The sequence below is a fragment of the Podarcis vaucheri genome (assembly GCF_965113315.1).
Source record: "Podarcis vaucheri genome assembly, chromosome: 1".
NCBI classification, from domain to species: domain Eukaryota; kingdom Metazoa; phylum Chordata; class Lepidosauria; order Squamata; family Lacertidae; genus Podarcis; species Podarcis vaucheri.
In genome coordinates this window covers 6,437,886-6,458,939 of record NC_138759.1, presented here as the reverse complement: position 1 = coordinate 6,458,939, position 21,054 = coordinate 6,437,886, and the positions used below count along the sequence as shown (strand labels likewise).

The window sequence follows — 21,054 nt, the reverse complement described above, 5'->3', positions numbered from 1 at the left end:
CTGCATTCGCTCCATAAGACGCACACACATTCCCCCTTACTTTTTAGGAGGGGAAAAGTGCGTCTTATAGAGCGAAAAACACGGTGCTACCTCGGGTTAAGAACTTCGCTTCAGGATGAGAACAGAAATTGTGCAGCAGCGGCGCAGCGGCAGAAGGAGGCCCCATTAGCTAAAGTGGTGCTTCAGGTTAAGAACAGTTTCAGGTCAAGAACAGACCTCCAGAACGAATTAAGTACTTAACCCGAGGTACCACTGTACTTGTGACTGGTCATGTCATAGGAAGCTGCCATATACCAGTGTTCCATCTACCTCAGTGCTGTCTACACAGGCTGGCAGCAGCTCTGCAGAATTTTAGGCAGAGAACCTTTCCCAGCTGTGTCTGGAGATGCTGAGCGTTCAACCTGGGACATTCTGCATGCACAGCAGATGCTCTGCCCCTCTTTTCATCTTGGAAGCTCTTCTCAACCCCCCCCCCCTTAAACATCCTCTTTTCCAGTGTGAAAATGTATTCCTCACAGGGAACAAAGCAATTGTGCTTCCTCTATCTCAGGAACCTGGCCCGTCAAGGAGAACCTAAAACACTGGCCTTGCATAATAGAGTCATGGTGACTCATGCTAAGATATTTTCTCAGAAGACTTTGCTACCAGTTAAACTGCCTCAACCTGGCTATAGAGATGGTTGGCACTTTTGCTCCTACCTGAAACCCAACCATGCTTCTTGTTAATTTTCAAATTACCGTATTTTTCGCTCTATAAGACGCACCAGACCACAAGAGGAGGAAAACAAGGAAAAAATATTCTGAATCTCAGAAGCCAGAACAGCAAGAGGGATGGCTGCGCAGTGAAAGCAGCAATCCCTCTTGCTGTTCTGGCTTCTGTGATAGCTGTGCAGCCTGCATTCGCTCCATAGGACGCACACACATTTCCCCTTACTTTTTAGGAGGGAAAAAGTGAGTCTTATAGAGCAAAAAAGACGGTAATTGCTATCTATGAAACACTCCCAACATTTTCTAAAATGTTTGCTGCTCATCTTGATTTGGTGTCCTCTGCAACCTTGAACCATATACTGTCTACTACATAATTTAATCATCTACTTGATTCTACGAATAAAATACACACTTTTCCATTAATCAAAGTTAGCTTCCAGAGCTGGAGGGAAGTTGCTTCTCAAAACAAAAAGTTGTTCCAACAGTCAAATCCATGTGTGTGGCGAGAAGCGACTGCGCTCGAGGCAGCAGCTGCAACCTGCCTCTGATCAAAGTGCGCAACCGTCTATTAATTGGGAGTAAACTCTATGAAGGTTATGTAACTCTGAATGCCTAAATATTTGGAAAACATCAGCATGCCCATGTTGATTTTGAGCATTCCGGAAAACCTCGTAAATGTCTGAAAATTGAGTGTGCATTCCATAGCATAGGTGCACATCTGTTTTTTGACATTTGCAAAATTAAATCGGAAATGGTTGAGATTCACATTTAAATTTCAAAATCCAGTTAGTTTTTCAACACCCCCACCGTCCTAAATACAACATCCCCTGGCTAAATACAGAGGGATTGTGTCCAATGGCTGCATGAGTGGAAGGTCATGCAACCAATCTTGTTCTTTCCCTCCTCTCCCTGAAGCTCCTTGTATCCCCCCTGGACTGTGTGGGCCGAGTCACACATAACCTCAGGAGAGGGGAAGTGTCATTCAAAATCAGGTGCAAGATCCCTCAATTACATAAGCTGTCTTCATAAAAAAATTCCTTCCAGTAGCACCTTAGAGACCAACTAAGTTAGTTCTTGGTATGAGCTTTCGTGTGCATGCACACTTCTTCAGATACACACGTCTTTAAGGTGCTACTGGAAGGAATTTTTTTATTTTGACTATGGCAGACCAACACGGCTACCTATCTGTAACTATAAGCTGTCTTCATTAGGCAAAACAAGGCAACTGCCCCAGGTGGTAGATACATCCTCTTGTATGGCCCTCCTATGCACAAGGGCTGTGTGGCCTTGTCCTGGATGCCCTAAACTAACCTGCTGCCTTCTGGTGTAGTGGAAGATTCTTCCGTTATGGTGGCTGTATGGCAAGACCCAACTACCAGTCCATGGGCTTGGGGATGCAGAAAAGGGAGGGCACACCACCCTGCCCCAAGCAGCAAGGTGTCCTGGGCTGGCCCCGTTTCTCTGACCATAACGCACAACACTTTCACATAGCCGGAATGCTTGCAATGCCACCCCTTTTGAAGAGAGAGAGCATGAACGAGGAAAAATCTTGAGAGGAAAACAGAGGTGAGCAAGAGCGAGATTCAGAATGCACATTTTATTTTAAGGTAAAAAAAAAAAATGAAACAAAAGTCAGGTGAGGTGGGCATAGGAAGCCAGAGCTTTTTCTCAACACTCTTTGCTCTAAGAAAAACACCCCTCTTTCGCTTGCTGCCACCCTAAGATATAACAAATATTTGTTCTAGCCTATTTTTTTAAGGTTGTCCAGTTAAACCATCTTTTCGAAGATTCCTCTTTTACCTATTTAGAGTTTCCTTCCAGAAACATTTTCAATATATATTTATATTTATATATATTTATATATGTATATTTTTGTACAGGATATACAGATTTGAAAATGAGACACAGTTGTTGCTTTTTACAACGACGACAACACGGGACTTGTAGCCGCAACACTCTCGTAGCTGCGTTGTAGTGATCTTCAACGTTGGTCAACCAGCTGTCAAGTCACTCTGATGGACAAGGAGATTCTGGGAATATTATGTACACGGAAGGGCTATTTCTCTCTCTCTTTCTCTAAAAGGTTAAAAAAGGCTCTTGTGATTTAGAAGTCATGTGCAGTTTCTTCATAGCCCTGTGGAAGCGGGAAATAGAAAGGGGGAGGGGGACCAAAAAAAAAACACCACCCACAAAATTATATACAGTGTAAACATCACAAGGCATAAAACATCTTTTTCCCTCCCCACCCAGGATGTGAGGCTCCACAAAGACTGCGCCAGGGAGGGCATGCTAACAGTCCTCTTCCGCCTCCCTGGGCTTCTTGTGCAGAGCACGGTTAAAGCTGTGGCAGGCAGGCACCCAGTGATTGTCGTGAAGGCCGAGCCTGCAGCCGGGGACGCTCCTCTGGGACCTGTGGCAGCACATCCAGTAGCCGGGTCCGTAGGGCAGCGCCTGGCAATAGGGCTTGGGGTGCCAGCGGCACAGCGAGACGTCGCCCTTGGTGTACTTCTTCTTGCACTGCTTGCAGGGGTCTTCCCGGTAGCGGGGGTCACGGACCCAGCGGGAGTCGGCCGGCCGGATGTTGTAGTACCCGATGAGGAACTTGAAGTACCCGCAGGTGCACTTGAGCGCCACCAGGCTGCGGGTGGGCAGCAGCCCAAAAATCTTGACGATGATGTGGTGCGGCAGAAAAAGCAGGTACTGCTGCGGCTCCAGGAGCTGCTGGATTTTGAACCTGGTCTCCAGGAAGTCGTGAGATCTCTGCCGCTTCAGGCGCGAGGAGGCGAGGGCCTGCGGGGCGCTTTCCGAGGGCGCCTCCTGGGACTCCCCGGGAGCGAGGGCGGGCAGGCGCAGGGCTTCATCGCCCAGGGAGGTTTCCTTCCCTTGAGGGCCCCCTCGGCACTCTTCGAGGAGGGTCTCCCCTGAGCGCAGGCACTCCTGGGGGGGCTCGCACCTGGACAGGAGCAAGAAGAGTCTGCCCGGAAGAGGGTCTTCGCCCAAGGCGGCGTCGGAAGGCTGGGCGGCTCTGCAGCCGGCGTCCCTCTTGGTGACAGAGATACTAATGCTTACGGACTCTCTGACTTGCGCGTTGGGAGCCAGGCTGGGAAGAGTGGCCGGCTCCTTCGGCGTACAATCAACCGTCGCTTTTCTGCTGTGCAAGGAATGTGGGGGCGCCTGGGCAGCTTCCGGATATGTGGGTTTGCTCGCCTTCTCAGAACCGAGCCAGCCGGGGCTGGAGGAGACCGACCCTCCCTGCTCGAGCACGAGAAGGCCATTCCCAGCACGGGCGTCTGCGATCGAAGATAGCTGGCCTTCCAGCGGCGGACAGGGCTCTTCCTGGCTGGGAGCTTCTGGGGGCGCCTTGCCGGCGTCGTTCTCCGGGGGCGCCCCGCTTGCCAGCAGCATCCGCCCCACGTTCCGCCGGAAGCTGTTGTTCCTCGAGAGTGACCCTGCTTCGCGTTCGTTCTGGCGCCGGAGGCACTCCGACTCCAGCTTGGCCACCATATCCAGCACTCGAAGGGGCTCTGCCTGCTGCTCCCCATCGCTGCTGCTGCCGCTCGCCCCACAGGCTGCCTTTTCAGAGGGAGCTTCACAGACTCCCGAGGTGGGAAAAGGTCCGGGAGAGGCTAGGGGAGCGGCTTTGGGCTGGCCAGGGAACTTGGTCACAGCAGAGGCACTGGGGCAGTTTTTGGAGCAGTCGGCCAGCAAGACGCTGGCTCTTTGCTCCAAGAAAGCAACCATCTCGACGACAGACAGGGGCCGTCCCGGGAAGCCCCCCTCCAGGCCGTCATTCACATTATGGACAGAGCAGTGCTCGATGCCGCAGGCAAATGGCTCAGGCTGGTAGCACCTCCCGCTGGCCTCCCTCATCCTTTCCAGGTGGACTTTGGCCTTCTTGATATCCAGCGACTTTTTCCTGCGCTTAGTGGACCTCCCGTCGATGTCCCAGGTGCTCTTGTTCTTCACAGAGAGTACCCGGCTGCGGTCGCCACATTGCTGGGCCGCAAAGAAGGCGACCTTCTCCTTTGTGTTCCCCGGCTTCACGATAGCCCAGATGTCCAGTGGCCCCTCTCCGTCGTCCCCCTGGTGGATGGTGGCCGGGAGAGCGGCTCTCCTCTCCTTCCCGCCGGGCCCTTCCGCGTGGCTCCTGCTGCTGCTGCTGATGGTGTTGGGGGAGAGGGTCCCCAATGGCTTCCGGAGAGAGGGGGCTGGAAAGAGGCTCGGCTCGGGGCTGCGGGGCTTCTCCTCTTTTGCCAACCTCGGCTGGCTCATTGGTGGGCTTCGGGGAGGGTCCAGGCTTATTTCCAGAGGCCGTTCTTTCTTCTGTAACTTGAGATAGGGCTTTAAGTGCATGCCAGATATTCTAGGAAAAAGAGAGCGAAATGCACGGATTAAAAACTGAAACCATTGATGATTTTTGAAGTGTGCTTTTGTACTCAAGGAGCTGAGAGATCAAGAGGAGATGGGATAGCTTTTTTATAGAGTAGGTAGGGAGTTGTGTGTTCATACATGCACATGTGTGCATACACACATAAACACGTGTGTGAGAGAGAGAGAGAGAAACAGAGAGAGGACGACACCCCTGGCTACAGTCCATGCTGCTTGGGGCGGATTGAAGTTCTAGTCCAAAATATTGGGGGGATGGAGGTATTAGCTTGGGGAAGGCTCTGACATAAATTGGACCCTAAAACTACAGGAAGAAGGAACTTCAGTAACAATGAACAAACTCATTTTCGGCCTCTCAAGACTGAGTTCATTTTTCAAATTGATTATTTGTTTGGATTTTATTTCTAAGGCTGAGCGGAAGACCCGTCATCCTGTCGGGACTTCAGAACAGAGAATGCTGACCCAGAATTAAGCCATGACCTTAGCATGATTTCTCAAGCACCCATGAAGTTTTGGAGGAGTCCTGCAACTTCTGTCTTAGCACAAGGGAGTTAGAAATGAAGGTCCAGACACATCTTAGGAGGGTGGCTTTTCCTTCCTAGGGTGTTGGGGTTTTTTTAACCGATCATTGTTGTCATAAGCTGCTTCGAGGGTCCTACTTTGGCAGGCAAGGGACACAAATATATAATGAAGAACAGTGGTACCTTGGATCCTAAACGCCCTGGAAGTTTTGGTTCCTGAACGCTGCAAACCTGGAAGTGATTGTTCCGGTTTGCAAATGTTATTTTGGAACCCAAACGTCTGACAGAGCTTCCATGGCTTCTGATTGGCTGCAGGAGCTTCCTGCAGTCAATCAGAAGCAGTGATTTGGTTTTCAAACGTTTTGGAAGTCGAACGGACTTCCAGAACAGATTCCATTCGACCTCCAATGTACGACTGTACATACTGGGAAAATAGCTGACTTATTCCTATCCTCTGCTTCTTGTTTTCTAGTCAGCTACCCAGTCTATAAAATACTTTCCCTTTGCAATTCTGACACAAACCCCCTTCCTTGTAGGAGACATCAGAGTCACCTAGGACCCAAAACGAGTCTATAAATTGCCAGGAATCCAGTGTCCCTCCCAGTTTCCTTGGGATCCTTGCTTTAAAATGGGTTTTTCAGCCACCAAGAGCCTATCGGAAGGCAGCTGAGGTAGAGAAATGGGGACTCTGCATCTAACCGTACCGTTTGACCGGGTGCAACGCGGAGGATGTGGAATTCAGCAGTTCCCGGTGGAGGCCAGCTCGGCAGGAACTCTTCATCATAACTCTCCCCTCCACCTCCACCTGCGGCAGGTTGTCACAGCCAATCCATCTCGGTCCTCCGGCGGGGCTCCTGCCTGAACTTATCTCGCTCCACACGGCGGTCAACTGGGTCTTTGGCACCTAAAAAACGCTGGGGGGGGGGAGGAATGAAAACAGAGAGGCGTTGTTAGAACGCATCAAAGATACACAAACCATTGTGCGTTATGCACACCAGCGGCATTGCGGCTGCTATTAAAGGAACTGCATGTTTTAAGCGTAAAAATACAGGAAGGTGCCTTATAGGGGTCAGGCAACTGGCTCGCCTCATGCAGCCATGTCTATTTATTATTATTTATCACATTTATGCCTTACTTTTTACTCCAAGGAGCTGAAGAAGAAGAAGAGTTTGCATTTGATATCCCGCTTTATCACTACCCGAAGGAGTCTCAAAAGCGGCTAACGTTCTCCTTTCCCTTCCTCCCCCACAACAAACACTCTGTGAGGTGAGTGGGGCTGAGAGACTTCAGAGAAGTGTGACTGGCCCAAGGTCACCCAGCAGCTGCATGCGGAGGAGCGGAGACGCGAACCCGGTTCCCCAGATTACGAGACTACCGCTCTTAACCACTACACCACGCTGGCTCTCCAGTGAAGACTGAATACAAGGTGGTTCTCCCCTTCCTCGTTTAACCACCACAACAAACCTGTGAGGCAGCTTGGGCTGAGAGGCAGTGACTGGCCCAAGGTCACCCAAGGAGCTTCATGGCCAAGTGGGGATTTGAACCCTGGTGTTGCAAATCCTAGCCTTGACACTCTAACCACTGCACCACACCGTTGTTGGACTGCAACTCCCCGGTGGTCAAGGATGATGGGAGCTGCAGTCGAGTAATACCCAGAGGGCACCCCTGCTCACAGATGACTTTGGGCGCAGCATACAGAGTTGACACCCACCAGCCTGCCTTGCCCTGATGCCTTCCAGTTGTTACTGCACCCAGACAGGATGGCCAGTGGTCAAGGATGATGGGAGATCATCCCATTGCCACGCTTGGTCTACAACAACTGGTAGCAAATCTCCAGGGTTTCAGATAGGAGTTTTGTCTCCCTAGTAATGTATGGCGGTTTATGGGGTGTTAAGGAGAGGGGGTAGTATCTCTGCTGGGAGACACATCGTGCTCTTTCTGGGACACTTTGTCCACCTTCGGTCCCCTGCACTCAGCTCTCGCCTGTGGCTCCTAGAAGCTGTCAGCATGCCACAGTGGCCACACCCCAGGAAACAGCTTCAACTGAGCGGCTAAACCAGATGAGGGGAGCTGATGGGTGTCAAACCCTCGGTGGGTTAAAAGGCTAAGGAGTAAACCTGATACACAGCCTGTTAGATGGTGCCTTGCACACCTCCTTGCAGCAACTCCTGCAGCCAAGCTGGAGCCAAACACATTGCTCTGCTTTCCTTTGGACCACATCAGCCAGGCCAAGACCGGGGTCTTGTCATCTGGGCAGCCCAGGACCTCCATATGCACTATCCAGGCTTGAGACCCAGGGATGTCACTTAGGTGCTCCCAACACAGCAAAAACAACGCGGGAGGCAGCAGTTACGAGTTGCTGGTCTCTGCAGCCGCAGCAGGCGCTGTGATTCTCCAGCAGACTGACTTTGCCCCCAGAGGCACTCTTCTTTGTCTCTCAGGACAGAGGGAGGGCAACAACCTGGGACCTCCTGCCCACACAGTGTATATACTCTGCCCCTGAGCTGCAGTCTAATGTCCCATCCTCCCCCTCCCCAAGCCACACACGTTCTCAACAACTGCACCTTGGGAAGAAGGATGCTGTGGCATCAAACAGCTTGCCATTGTCTTTTGGCAAAGGATGGGTTGGTCCTATAATACGATGTTTCACCCTTTTTCTGGTCCTTAGACCCCTCGCATTATAGGGAAGTGGAAAGTAGGAGCAGCAGAACTGCTTATGCTGCTGACTTTCAAAATCCAGGCAACATATTGGATTTCAGAGGAGTACCGGCTGACACACCACAGGAGCGACTGCCCTTGGTAGCCCCTTGGGCTGAGGAGACTGCAGAATGAGCACAAGCACAGCTGCTGGGGGACTTTTTCCCAATCTGCTCCTTACAGCATGTGTGCCTCTCCCCCTTCCACGCACCTCCCCGCCCCCCAATTCACTTGAGTGTAGGATTGTTGTTTTTCCACACAAGAGCGTTTGCCTCCCCACTGGAGAGAACCTGGAGGGAAGCCTGGAAAACGTCAGACACAAACACGTGACCTGCAGGCAGAGCCCAGGGTGGAAAACAAGCCCTGGGCTGGAAAAAATATATGGATTCGTCAGTGCCAAGGCAGTGGAATGTCATCTGGTTAAATACTGGTTGGTATCTAGGAAATCGTGCCACCGAGTTGCTAAACAGGCCGTACTGGCAATTAGGTGGCAGCACGTGGCTTTGTAAGCCTTCATCTCTGCAGCGCTACATCCGGAATCTTGTCAAGTGCTTCAGAACGACAACCTTGTTTAGACTCTCTTCCTGCACTCAGTCCAAATTTCTGCAGATCTAAAATCCCTGACTAAGCAGACACACGCGTAGGTCTGCCACCACACTACTACTAGGAAACTGTAATACATTTCCGAGCACAATTCAAAGGGTTGGTGGGTGCTAACCTCCCCCCCCCCTTAGCTCTGACAATATTTTATTTGAGTACATACCCTGAAGTTTGGATATACAAGCCATATTTTTCTTTAAAAACCAACTCTTGATTTTTATACATGTAGTGCAAATTTAGTTTTAGGTTTTTAAGTTTTGCTTTAAGAAAACAACAACAACAAAAAGTCATGTAACAAAACATCTTCCATCTTTCATACAAAATTTCCTTTTCTTCCCCACTGCTAGCAGAAAGCAGAGATAAAACTTTGCACTGTATTCAGTGGTTTGAGGTATTGGCTTACAAAAAGTTGCATACAAAGACCCGTTCCCCTCTCCCACCTCAATGCAAAAATTCCAAAGTACACTCTGACAGCTAATGCTCCTGTTGGTGCTAACCTATAAAGCCCTAAACGGCCTCGGTCCAGTATACCTGAAGGAGCGTCTCCACCCCCATCGTTCAGCCTGGACAGTGAGGTCCAGCGCTGAGGGCCTTCTGGCGGTTCCCTCCTTGCAAGAAGTGAGGTTACGGGGAACCAGGCAGAGGGCCTTCTCGGTGGTGGCGCCCTCCCACCAGATGTCAAGGAGATGAGTAACTACATGACTTTCCAAAGATATCTGAAGGCAGCCCTACTACTACAAGATATCCCTTTTAAACAAGGGGCTGCCACCGCTTTGCCAAGCCCTCCCCCCCCGACCAAAGCCCCTCCCTTTATACCTTAACCACCCCTCTTCTTCCCTCTCACAGCTTGCCTGAAGCCACCACCCCTCACAGTTTGTCCCAACCCCCAGCATCTTTTAAAGGAGGGTGGAAGGCGCTTCCGAGAGCTGTCTGTCCAAGCGCAGTCTGTCCTCCTTCAGAGAGCGGCTTGCCAAACTGGTCTCTGGTGTGCCTCCCACATGCCTTTATACAGCTCTTTTCGGGTGCCTGCCAGCCATGCTGCCTGCTTGTGTTCCTGCTAGTCTGTCATCACATTGGAACTGCCATGGCCACCTGCTGGTGGCCATGGGAACTGCAGTGAGATGACAGACTTACAGTTTTATTATCTAGCAAGAAAACAGAGTGTGCCTAGTCTTCGTGATCAAACTGAAAAGCTCTGAAATGCTTTTACGGTGCCTCGTGATGATGGAGAACCCAAGAAGGATTCTTGCAATGGTTGGGAGGGGGCGTCACCACTGCCCTGTTCCGCTCTTTGCCCTCCTCACATTGCTCCTATTCCCACTGCCTGTACTACCCATCTCAGCTCAATATCTGTGCACTGTATGCCTACCAGACCCAACACTGCTGTCCCTATCATACTGTTCTCCAGAAGGCACTTTACAAAAGCACGAGAGAAGCACCGCATTTTTCGCTCTATATCGCTCTATAAGACGCACCAGACCACAAGACGCACCTAGTTTTTGGAGGAGGAAAACAAGAAGAAGAAAAAATTCTGAATCTCAGAAGCCAGAACAGCAAGAGAGATCGCTGCGCAGTGAAAGAGCTGCGCAGCCTGCATTCGCTCCATAAGACGCACACACATTTCCCCTTACTTTTTAGAAGGGAAAAAGTGAGTCTTATAGGGCAACAAATACGGTACTGGGCACCAACAGGGCTCTGAGATCGTAGCTGAATACTGATGTTGTACTATTTTATTGTTGTTAGCCGCCCTGAGCCCGGCTTCGGCTGGGGAGGGCGGGATAGAAGTAAAATTTATTATTATTATTATTATTATTATTATTATTATTATTATTAAGATTCGGTGGGAAAGGACAAATGCCGCAGCATCAGAGGTGGCTGCCTCCCCCAACATGCAGGCAGAAGCACAAGCAAACCCCAACAGGAGGCGCTGGGATGTTTGCAGAATACCACCAGCAGTGATAGACTCTGTTATTGTACCGTGTCTGGCTATGTGGAAAATGACTCTCCATTTGAGAGATGATGATAAGGGGCAAATTCACGTGCGTTATCTTTGTGGAACAGATGAGATGCTGAACGGCATTCTTGCCGACAGAAATTCACTCACACCTCCTTTGTGCAGGGGAAGGTCAGTTCTAAAAAATAGTGTACTATCTTGTCCTTTGTGTTGCCTCTTATCTGCAGTGCTTTTCTGGAAATAAACTCTTTTAAGCCACAGCCCGTGTGTGTGTGTGTGTGTGTGTGTGTGTGTGTGTTTTCCATCAAATGTGAGCAGGTGGTTAGCGTATCTCACCCTGTGAAAAGCAACTGAACTCAGCACCAGAATGTAGCCCTGCCATCTTCTCTTCTTCCTGGAAAGTCACCCTTATTTAATTTTTCTGAATAAAAAAATTCCTTCCAGTAGCACCTTAAAGACCAACTAAGTTAGTTCTTGGTATGAGCTTTCGTGTGCATGCACACTTCTTCAGATACAATTTTTAATTTTTTTGATTAGCCACACCCCTGTGTTACCATTTATATATATATATTGGGGTTTGGGGTAAAAAATAAAGGTACTATAAGGAGTTCATACGGAGGTCCATAAGGAGAAGCAAACCAAGAATTCAGCAATAACTTTATGGGACTAACCAAGCTATCACCAAAGAGTGGCAAAGCTTTTGGATTCTCCAGGACCCATCATCAAGAAAAATATGTTACTCAAAGCAGGGGAGTAAAGGAGAGACTTTATAAAAAATAAGGGGGGGGCCCAAAATTAGGTTGATGTTGTAGCCATGAGGGCAGCCTAATTTTTGTGCAATGTTCATCCTCTTGCCCCTCACCCACTACTTTGTTTAGCATCTTGCCTGCTGAAGAGTGGACGCAAATCGGACATCAGGAATGGCAATATCCATAAAAGCTAGAGGGAGAACATCTCAACCTCCCAGGACACTCTGTAAGTGGCTGCTCTGGAACAAGTGAAGGACAACATGAAACTGCCGAATTCATCAAGACGTTTAATGCCATCACTTGTGGATTAACTGGAGACAAACATTTTTTAAATCACACCACATGTGTTAATTGCTTACACAGATAGCAATATCTGCATTATCTTGGACTGTGTCTTGCAAATGTGCAGGTGTTAATATAATCATCTCAGTAGCAATCGCTAATCTGCCACTATGAAGGCTTAAAGGTGTGCCTATTTAACATATATATTAAGTTCCAATTATCACCGGCTGTAATTTTTGCATCTCATTCAACTCCCACCTTAAAGTTTTCTTGTTTCTATACCTGCCAACTACAATGCCACCTTCGTGTACCTGATGAGATGGGCTTGAGTCCCCAGTCTGATTGTTCCATCATGGTTACTCCCATAAGAAGCAGTGCAAGACCATCCTCAAACTGGTCCCAATTTTGCAGAAGCTTGCTCTGCATCCTGAACTCTTCCATCCCAGCAGGCAATGGGAATTCAGCATGGGATACAACTCGGTGGAAAGAAAAGACCCCTTCAGGTCTCCATGAGAGCAGCTGGGGGTGTAGGTGGTACTCACGGGGTGACAGAGGATGGTGAGGGAATGGGGGGGTCAGTGCACATGAACCAGAGGGAGCCCCATTTCCACAAACTCGGAAGGTTCTGAGACGTAGGGAGCAGCCTCGGAGTCAAGGCTTAAAAGGGGAGCAGAGCTGAGGTGCTGGGTCTGCAGGATCTGGGCTTGACGAGGCCATGGGAACCTCACCTGTCCAGAGCCTAATCCAGCTGAGGAATCACAACCCTCCTCCCAGAGCTAATGAGCCCCACCTGGCCAGCTAGGGAGCTGGGTTGTGGGCCTTTGTCTGCCTCAGCCTCCCTGAGCAGGGTTTATCCAATCTTGGGTCTCCAGCCAGCAGGACCAGTGGAGACCCAAGTTTGGGAAACGCTGTCCTAGAGCGGACCTGCCACTGCTCCCTACGCAATGGAAAGAGCAGAACACACACAAAAGTATACTTTTTTTTACAAAACTTTGGATTTACGAGCATGCTTAAGTTCTCCAATATTAAAAGCTCAGGGGGAGGCATCGGTATTTTTAATTACAGGTTCTTATGGGAGTTTTCTTTCTACACGTTGTTTTCCTCCTCCTTTGTGTTCCTGCTTGCGTGTTCACAGAGACGGAGGCCCCTGGTCCATGTGCACTGACCCCGATCCCCTTGCCCTTCTCTGTTGCCCTGTGAGTACTTTCCAAGCCCCCAACCTCTCCTTCTCCACCCCCAGCTTGCCCCAGGATGTACCAATCACGACTGCACCCTTCACTGGGATTCCCTTCCTCTTCCCCATTGTCCTGCCGGTTTGTGACACTGAACTGAACCTCGACTGCGTTCCCTGACTGTCGCACTTTGGACTTGGCTTGCTGCATTGAACCCGGACCGTATTTCCGGACCACTTGCCAGCATTTGCCCTTGGGACTGTATATACCAGCAGGACTGGTCGCCAGGTACACCAGGGTTCAGGACACCAATGATCAAGGATGCTGGGAGCTGCAGTCCAACAAAATCTGGAGGGCACCACAGTAGCTACCCCTGCCATGCAGAAACATTGCACCTGCACAAACACACACAGCTGCAACTGGCCGCAAGGTTTGGCCAAGGCTCTCCAATCCCACATGCCTGAAGCCACGCATGCCAGCATGTATAACCATCACCTGTGACAGAGTTTGGAGGCTCCTTACAACCATTTCACTGCTGCAGGTCGTTTGTAAAGGTCCCTCAGTCTCAGGAAGAATTTCTAGGCCAGTGGTGTCCAAACTTTTTTCAAAGAGGGCCAGTTTGATGACGTGAAGGCCGACCAAAGTTATTTACTTTTTTTAGGGTTGAAGTTGATGAGGGTTTTTTTTAGGATTTTACCCCAGGTAATAAACCACCACAGGGGCTGGATTAAACCAACCGACGGGCAGGATTAGGCCCCCGAAACGGACTTTGGACGTCCCTGTTCTAGGCGGTCGGTCTTTGTAATCTGTGACTGCAGAAACAAGGAGTCTTCTGATACCTGACATCTTCAAAAGTGCCGCTTCATGGCTGATAGAGCGTGCCATTTGTATGCACCCAATTAGGCTTCAGGGTGGCCTGATGTGGTAGATGAAAGACATTCAACCAGGATATTCAATTCAATGTTCTATCTGTTCTGGTAATCAAAGCATCTCAACCTGATGGGCCTTTCAAAAAGTCAACTAGGTTCTTTTGAGATTCAAATCTAACTAGGGCCAAAGCTTAGGAGATGCCCAGGAGGACTATACAAGAACAGCAGCAGTGCCCACCTCCAGGCAGATCAGGGGCTTTGGGAGAAAAATAAGCAGCCACTTTCCACATTGCTAACTTTCCATCGAAAGCAGAAAGTGACTTACAGCTTAAGGAATGTTGATAACTTAGGTTTTATTTCCCACTTGCTCTCTCGTGTCCTCCTGAATAACCTGTTTTTAAGGCAAAATGGGGAACACCTCAAGCCTTGATTCAAAGAGCTGGCAAAGCACTTGTCACCGCAAACACTGAATCTACACACATTTCCAGTCTGGCAGGATTTGGATTCTGCTGCTTCTGGAAGCCAAGCTGTTGATGCAGCAAGAAGGGAGGAAGATTTAAGAGCTGAAAAAGGAACTGGGAACCATTCAGATATTTGGGAGGCAGCATATGCCCAGGAAACACTATGAGGAAGGTCAAAAGCAGCTCAGAGGCAGAGCTGCATGCAAAAGAGTCCAGGGTTCAGTCTCCAGCATATTCGGGTAGGGCTGGAAAAGATTCCCTGCCTGAAACCTTGTGATAACTGCCGCCAGTCAGTGTGGACAGTACTGAGCTAGATGGACCAATGGCTAGACTCAATGTGAGGCAGCTTACCATCTTCCTATGGCCTCTTGTATGAATTCTGAGAACCTTATGGCTGGTTTGCACATCCACGCACTGCCACGTAAATTGCTTTACACAGGATGGCTTGCAGATGGGCTGTGCAAACTGATGCTCCAAGGTTGCGTTTGAAACAGATCCTTGTGAACAGTGCAGTCACAATTCAGTGAAGTCAAAGGACAAGCAAGAATCCCTCATCTGTTCCTTTGCCTCGTCGCCAGGTGTTTCCTACGCCCCGCCGTGAAACTTAGCAGGTTCAGGGGGATCTTGGTTTCCCCCTGATGTCTGGAAGAGCATACAAAAGAGCTGGAAAATAGGACCAGGAAGCACTCAGCCCATGCCCATCACCAACCCCAGACTCTGCGTCCACCAAACTTTCAGGTAACGACAGGGAGAATATGGGCAAGTTACACCATCACCTCCTGGCAAATAGAAGGGGAAGAAATGCAGGCAGTGAGAGATTTTACTTTCTTGAGCTCCATGATCACTGCAGATGGTGACAGCAGCCACAAAATTAAAAGATGCCTGCTTCTTGGGAGAAAAGCAATGACAAACCTAGACAGCATCTTAAAAAGCAGAGACATCACCTTGCCAACAAAGGTCCATATAGTAAAAGCTATGGTTTTCCCAGTAGTGATGTATGGAAGTGAGAGCTGGACCATCAAGAAGGCTGATCGCCGAAGAATTGATTCTTTTGAATTATGGTGCTGGAGGAGACTCTTGAGAGGCCCATGGACTGCAAGAAGATCAAACCTCTCCATTCTGAGTGATCACTGGAAGGACAGATCCTGAAGCTGAGGCTCCAATACTTTGGCCACCTCATGAGAAGAGAAGACTCCCTGGAAACGACCCTGATGTTGGGAAAAATGGAGGGCACAAGGAGAAGGGGACGACAGAGGACGAGATGGTTGGATAGTGTTGGATAGCTACTAGCATGAGTTTGACCAAACTGCGGGAGGCAGTGGAAGACAGAAGTGCCTGGCGTGCTCTGGTCCAGGGGGTCACGAAGAGTCGGACACGACTAAACAACTAAACAACAACAACACACTATTGGCTACCTGCGGTTGTTTCAGAACTACATCACGAGTGGCTGTTTGTGAATGTTTAACCTATGGTTACCAGATTTTTTCCAATGAATCCGGGGACCCCTCCCCCTTTTTTTTGCTGAGTAGCAACAGGGAGTCAGTAGTGGGGATGGTGAGGCAAAAGATCCTGGGCCCAAGCACACATGCATATTGCATAAAGGTGCAAAGCCCTTCTTTTGCACCCTGTGAAACATAAATGGGCAGAGGTTTTAAAAAAACTGGGCAACGGCAGCCTGCCCACAACTCCCGAGCCTCCCCTGATCATTCAAAACAAAGGGGGAAGGGGGCAGGAGATCTGTACCACCAGACATCCCCAGTTCTCCTTCAGCAGTGGCAGCGGCAGTCAGCAGCCCAGAGCCAGCCTGGTAGCGCAGTTGGCTCTGGCTGGCTTCAGGAGCTGCTTGCTGCTCGCTGCCGTGGCGCCTGCCAGTTTGCCTCCTGGAAGTCCCCCATATGATGTGTCTTGTGTGCAACACATCATATGGGGACTTCCGGCATGGAAAAATGTTGGGCGCCACGGCAGCAAGCAGATCCTGAAGCCAGCCAGAGCCAACTGCGCTACCAGGCTGCCACTGCCACGTTTCCCGGGACAGATTTGCAAATCTGGGGGCATTCCGGAGACAGAATTAGTCCAGGGACAGATTTGCAAATCCGGAGACTGTTCCCCAGGAACGTCTGGTAACCCTAGTTTAACCCCCACCTCTAAAAAGGAGAAAGCAATAAATCACTGTGGCATCCTTCTCTCACACTCACTCACTGCAGCAAGGGGGCCACTTCCATTTGAGTGTCGCGTGCATATGTTGTACACATGCAGCCTCTTCCTTTTGTCGTGCACCAGGCATGGGGAACCACGGACCCTCCAGAGGTTGTTGGACTACAACTCCCATCATCGCCAGGACCACTGGCCATACTGGCTGGGGTAGTGGGAGTCTGACAGCATCCGGAGGATCGCATGTTCCCCACAGCTGTGGAAGATTTTGGGTAGCTCAGTTGGTTGGAGCATAGATAGATAGATAGATAGATAGATAGATAGATAGATAGATAGATTCTTTATTGTCATTACACTAGTGCAACATTGCACAAGTGCAACGAAATTGGATGCCATCCCTTAAAAACAACAAAAGCAAAACAACAGCAACAACCAAACAAACCACCTTCCAACCACACCCACACCCACACCCATCAAACTCCCAGGTCTCACTATCGATTTACAGCATTCAAAAAGGCCACAGCTCTTGGATAGAAACTGTTTTTAGTAGCATGGTGCTACTAACATCAAGGCTGCAGGTCTGATCCCTGTACAGTGGTGCCTCGCAAGACAAAATTAATTCGTTCCGCAAGTTTTTTCTTCTTGCGAGTTTTTCGTCTTGCGAAGCACGGTTTCCCATAGGAATGCATTGAAAATCAATCAATGTGTTCCTATGGAGACCGTCCGGGGACAGAGGGGAAGCGCCGCGCGCCTTCCCCTCTGTTCCCGGACCTGTTTAAAGCAAGGGGCGGCGGGGAGAAGATTGCTTCTCCCCATTGCCTGCCCCGCAATGTCCCCGGACCTGTTTTAAAGCAAGGGAAGGGGCAGCAGGGAGAATCGCTTCTCCCGGTTGCCGCCCCTTGGTTCAAAAGGGGTCCGGGGAGAGAGGGGAAGGCGCGCGCCTTCCCCTCTGTCCCCGGAGATTGCGGGGCTGGCAACGGGGAGAAGCGATCTTCTCCCCGCCGCCCCTTGCTTCAAAAGAAGTCCGGGGACAGCGGGGAAGACGCGCTGCGCTTCCCCGCTATCCCTGGAGCTTGCGGGGCAAGCTTTGTTTTGCGAAGCAAGCCCATAGGGAAATGCGTCTTGCGAAGTGGCTAAGAAAACGAAAAACTCCTTCGTCTAGCACATTTTTCGTCTTCCGAGGCGTTCATCTTGCGGGGCACCACTGTATGGGACAGCTGCATATTCCTCAGGGTCCCTCCCAATGCTACAATTCTATGATTCCCAGCTGGGACTGGCCAAGCTGCTTTGCTGGAGAGGAAGAGACACAGAGAAACCTCCAAGTGTCTTCACTGCCCCTAATAAACATTCTGCAAGACTTTGTGCAAATCACTTCTTCCAAGGAGTGTGTGTGTGTGTGTGTGTGTGTGTGTGTGGAAATCCAAGCCGCTTGCTTTTTCCATTCTGGGTGATCCCAGCATTGTTTTACAGCACCGATACTGGAGAGCTGACAGTTTTCCAGCTGGGGGCTGCTGTTTTCATCACCGCTACTAAAACACACACCCTCCCAGCTCACACTGACAAGTATCTGGAAAGTCGCTGCAAGAGCCTCACACCCTGAAGAATGGAGGGGGGAAAGTCTACAGAGGAATGAAATGATGTGCTGGACCACCAGCAAAAAGCCCATGGCTGTGAGAGGAGTTGCGCTGCAAACACACACACACACACACTCAGGGAAACTAATGGCTACAAAAAATTGCCCCATTCAGGATTGTTGTCTTTAAAAGGCAAGACACTCGCACTCCACTTTTTAAAGAATTGTTTCCTTTTAACTGCAGAGAAACCAAGAACCAGCTGTGGATCCCAGGAAAGATTCAGTGTGTGTTTGTGTGTGTAGACACAGACTTACTCTAGTATAGTGCAGTAGCCAATGTGCTGCCAGACTACAACTGCCATCATCCCTGATTATTGACCACACTCACTGGGACTGATGGGAGTTGTAGTCCAACACCAGACTGGACATTGATTTAAAACTTCTTCCCCATGTTCAAAAGTGGTGTATAAGCAAGGTTCTTAAAACACGGTAAAAATCACTAAATCAGTTTCATACAATGACCTGCTTCACATGGAAGCACATGGCTAAGTGTGAATGACTGAGCAGGAAAAATCCTGGCTGCTTTGACCCTCTCTTGATTCTGCTGATGCTTGGCTACCCTCAGCTAAGCCATGGTTTGGCTTAGCATTGCGTGCAAACCCAGGGCTGTGGTTTCTCCTGCTCCAGTCCAAACAAACCACGAGCTGGAGCTGGAGACGAACCATGATCCCAGCTTTGGACACAGTGCTATGTCACGCCATGGCTTAGCTCTAGGTAGTACAGCATCTGCAGGACCTGGGGAAGGAGCAAAGTGGACTTTACTCTGCCCAAGAATACGTTTAGCCACCGAGGCACAGAATTAGCAAGGGACAGGAGTACGGACTCCCAAGAGTCATCTAGTCCAACCCCCTGAAATGAAGTAATCTCACATACACATACACACAAGAGTACAGCACAAACTGCGTTTCAGAGTATGAAAGCCTCTCGTTAAGTCTGGAAATAACTGCCTTTAAAGTCTGAGGTTTAAAAGATTCCTTATAACACGCCGTCCCATCCCAAAACGCAGAGAATCAAACCACTAGAATGGCACCAGACCAGAAGAAGAAGAAGAGGAGTTTGGATTTGATATCCCGCCTTTCACTCCCTTTAAGGAGTCTCAAAGCGGCTAACATTCTCCTTTCCCTTCCTCCCCCACAACAAACACTCTGTGAGGTGAGTGGGGCTGAGAGACTTCAGAGAAGTGTGACTGGCCCAAGGTCACCCAGCAGCTGCATGTGGAGGAGCGGAGACGCGAACCCGGTTCCCCAGATTACGAGTCTACCGCTCTTAACCACTACGCCACACTGGCTCTCAGGGAACAAGGAAGAAAGGAGGAATAACACACAAACCTCAAGGTAAACATCCTGCAAACTCTTTGCAATCTCACAGGTGATCTACTGATGAACCTGGAGCCCTTTTTCTTAGTAATTACATAGTTTTTGTTGACAGGACTGCAAAGATCACTCATCATGTTCACAAATCATGACTCAGCTTCTCCTTTTATTTTCCTTTTTAAATGAAGTACATTTCATTCAAAGGAATCCCAGAAAACAAGCAGACTGCTCGATCCAGCTAGGACTGGTTAGACTTTGCTCTAAAATAGAGGTTTTGAATCACGAAAAAGGGAAGCCCAAATGCCAGGGATATTGTTCAGCTGCCCATCCAGCTCTGGAGCTTTTTAGCAAACTCTTAAGGGCCAAAATAAAAAAATTCCTTCCAGTAGCACCTTAAAGACCAACTAAGTTAGTTCTTGGTATGAGCTTTCGTGTGCATGCACACTTCTTCAGATACACTGAAACAGAAGTTGCCAGGTCCTTCTATATAGTGAGAAGGTGGGGAGGGGTATTACTTAGAAGGGTGGTGGGAATGGGAGATTGGCAGATAGCTGAGATGAGCCTGTTGACGACTCTTAACGACTGCAATAGGTCTTACAGGAAAAGGCAAGGGGTGAGAAGGTGAAAAATGGCTTAGTCATGTATAATGAGATAAGAATCCAATCTTAAGGGCCAAATACTCACTGGTAAGAGTACACGCTCTAAACCAGGGGTTGGCAACCTAAGGTCCGTGGGCCAGATGCGGCCCATTCGACTTCTCAATCCAGTCTGCAGACGGTCCGGGAATCAGCGTGTTTTTCCATGAATAGAATGTGTCTTTTTATTTAAAATGCATTTCTGGGTTATTTGTGGGGCCTAGGAATTCGTTTATTCCCCCCCCAATAGTCCCACCCACCACATGCTCTGAGGGACGGTGGACCGGCCCCCTGCTGAAAAAGGATGCTGACCTCTGCTCTAAACTCAGACTAGTGAATTTAACATAAGCACTTTGCAGGATCAGGCCAAAGGCCTGTCTATTTCAGCAACCTGTTCTCACAGTGGCCTGTCCCACAAACAGGACCGGAGCACAACAGAACATCTCCCATTCTCCAGTTTCAAGCAACTGGTATTCGGAGGCATTTACTGCCTCTGACAGTGCATAGCCACGGCATCTAGTAGCCCTTAGAACCAGAGAAATTATAGAACGGTAGAGTTGGAAGGGCCCACGAGGATCATCTAGTCCAACCCCCTGAAATGAAGGAACCTTTGGCCCAACCTGGGACTTGAACCCACAACCCTGTGACTAAGAGTCTTATGCTCTACCAATTTATCCTCCGTTAATTTGTCTGGTGTGCTGTGGTCCATGGGGTCACGAAGAGTCGGACACGACTAAACAACTAAACAACAACCACAATTAGTCTAATCCCTCTTTAAAGCCATCCAAGCTGGTGGCTGCATCACTATCTCCCGTAGGAGCGAGACAATGTGCTGTGTGAAAATGGGACCCAGCTGTGCGCTATTTCAATTCCTTGATATCTGCTGTTATTTTTAAACCAAGAAGCAGTATTGGCATTAAAAAC

General features: G+C 49.4%; 1 protein-coding gene across 3 annotated transcripts in view; it reads right to left on the bottom strand.

The window, feature by feature from the left end:
* Window positions 1-2,289: 2,289 nt before the first annotated feature.
* The window catches only part of FBXO34 (F-box protein 34), a 53,517-nt gene continuing 34,752 nt past the window's right edge, over window positions 2,290-21,054 (bottom strand). For all 3 annotated transcript variants that reach the window (XM_082217671.1, XM_082217672.1, XM_082217673.1), the window contains 2 exons: window positions 6,319-6,528; window positions 2,290-5,070 (listed from right to left, as the gene is read on the bottom strand). In XM_082217671.1, coding sequence (XP_082073797.1) covers window positions 2,997-5,070; window positions 6,319-6,398 — 2,154 coding nt within the window. In that variant the 5' untranslated portion in view covers window positions 6,399-6,528 and the 3' untranslated portion in view covers window positions 2,290-2,996. The remainder of the gene's footprint in view (window positions 5,071-6,318; window positions 6,529-21,054) is intronic.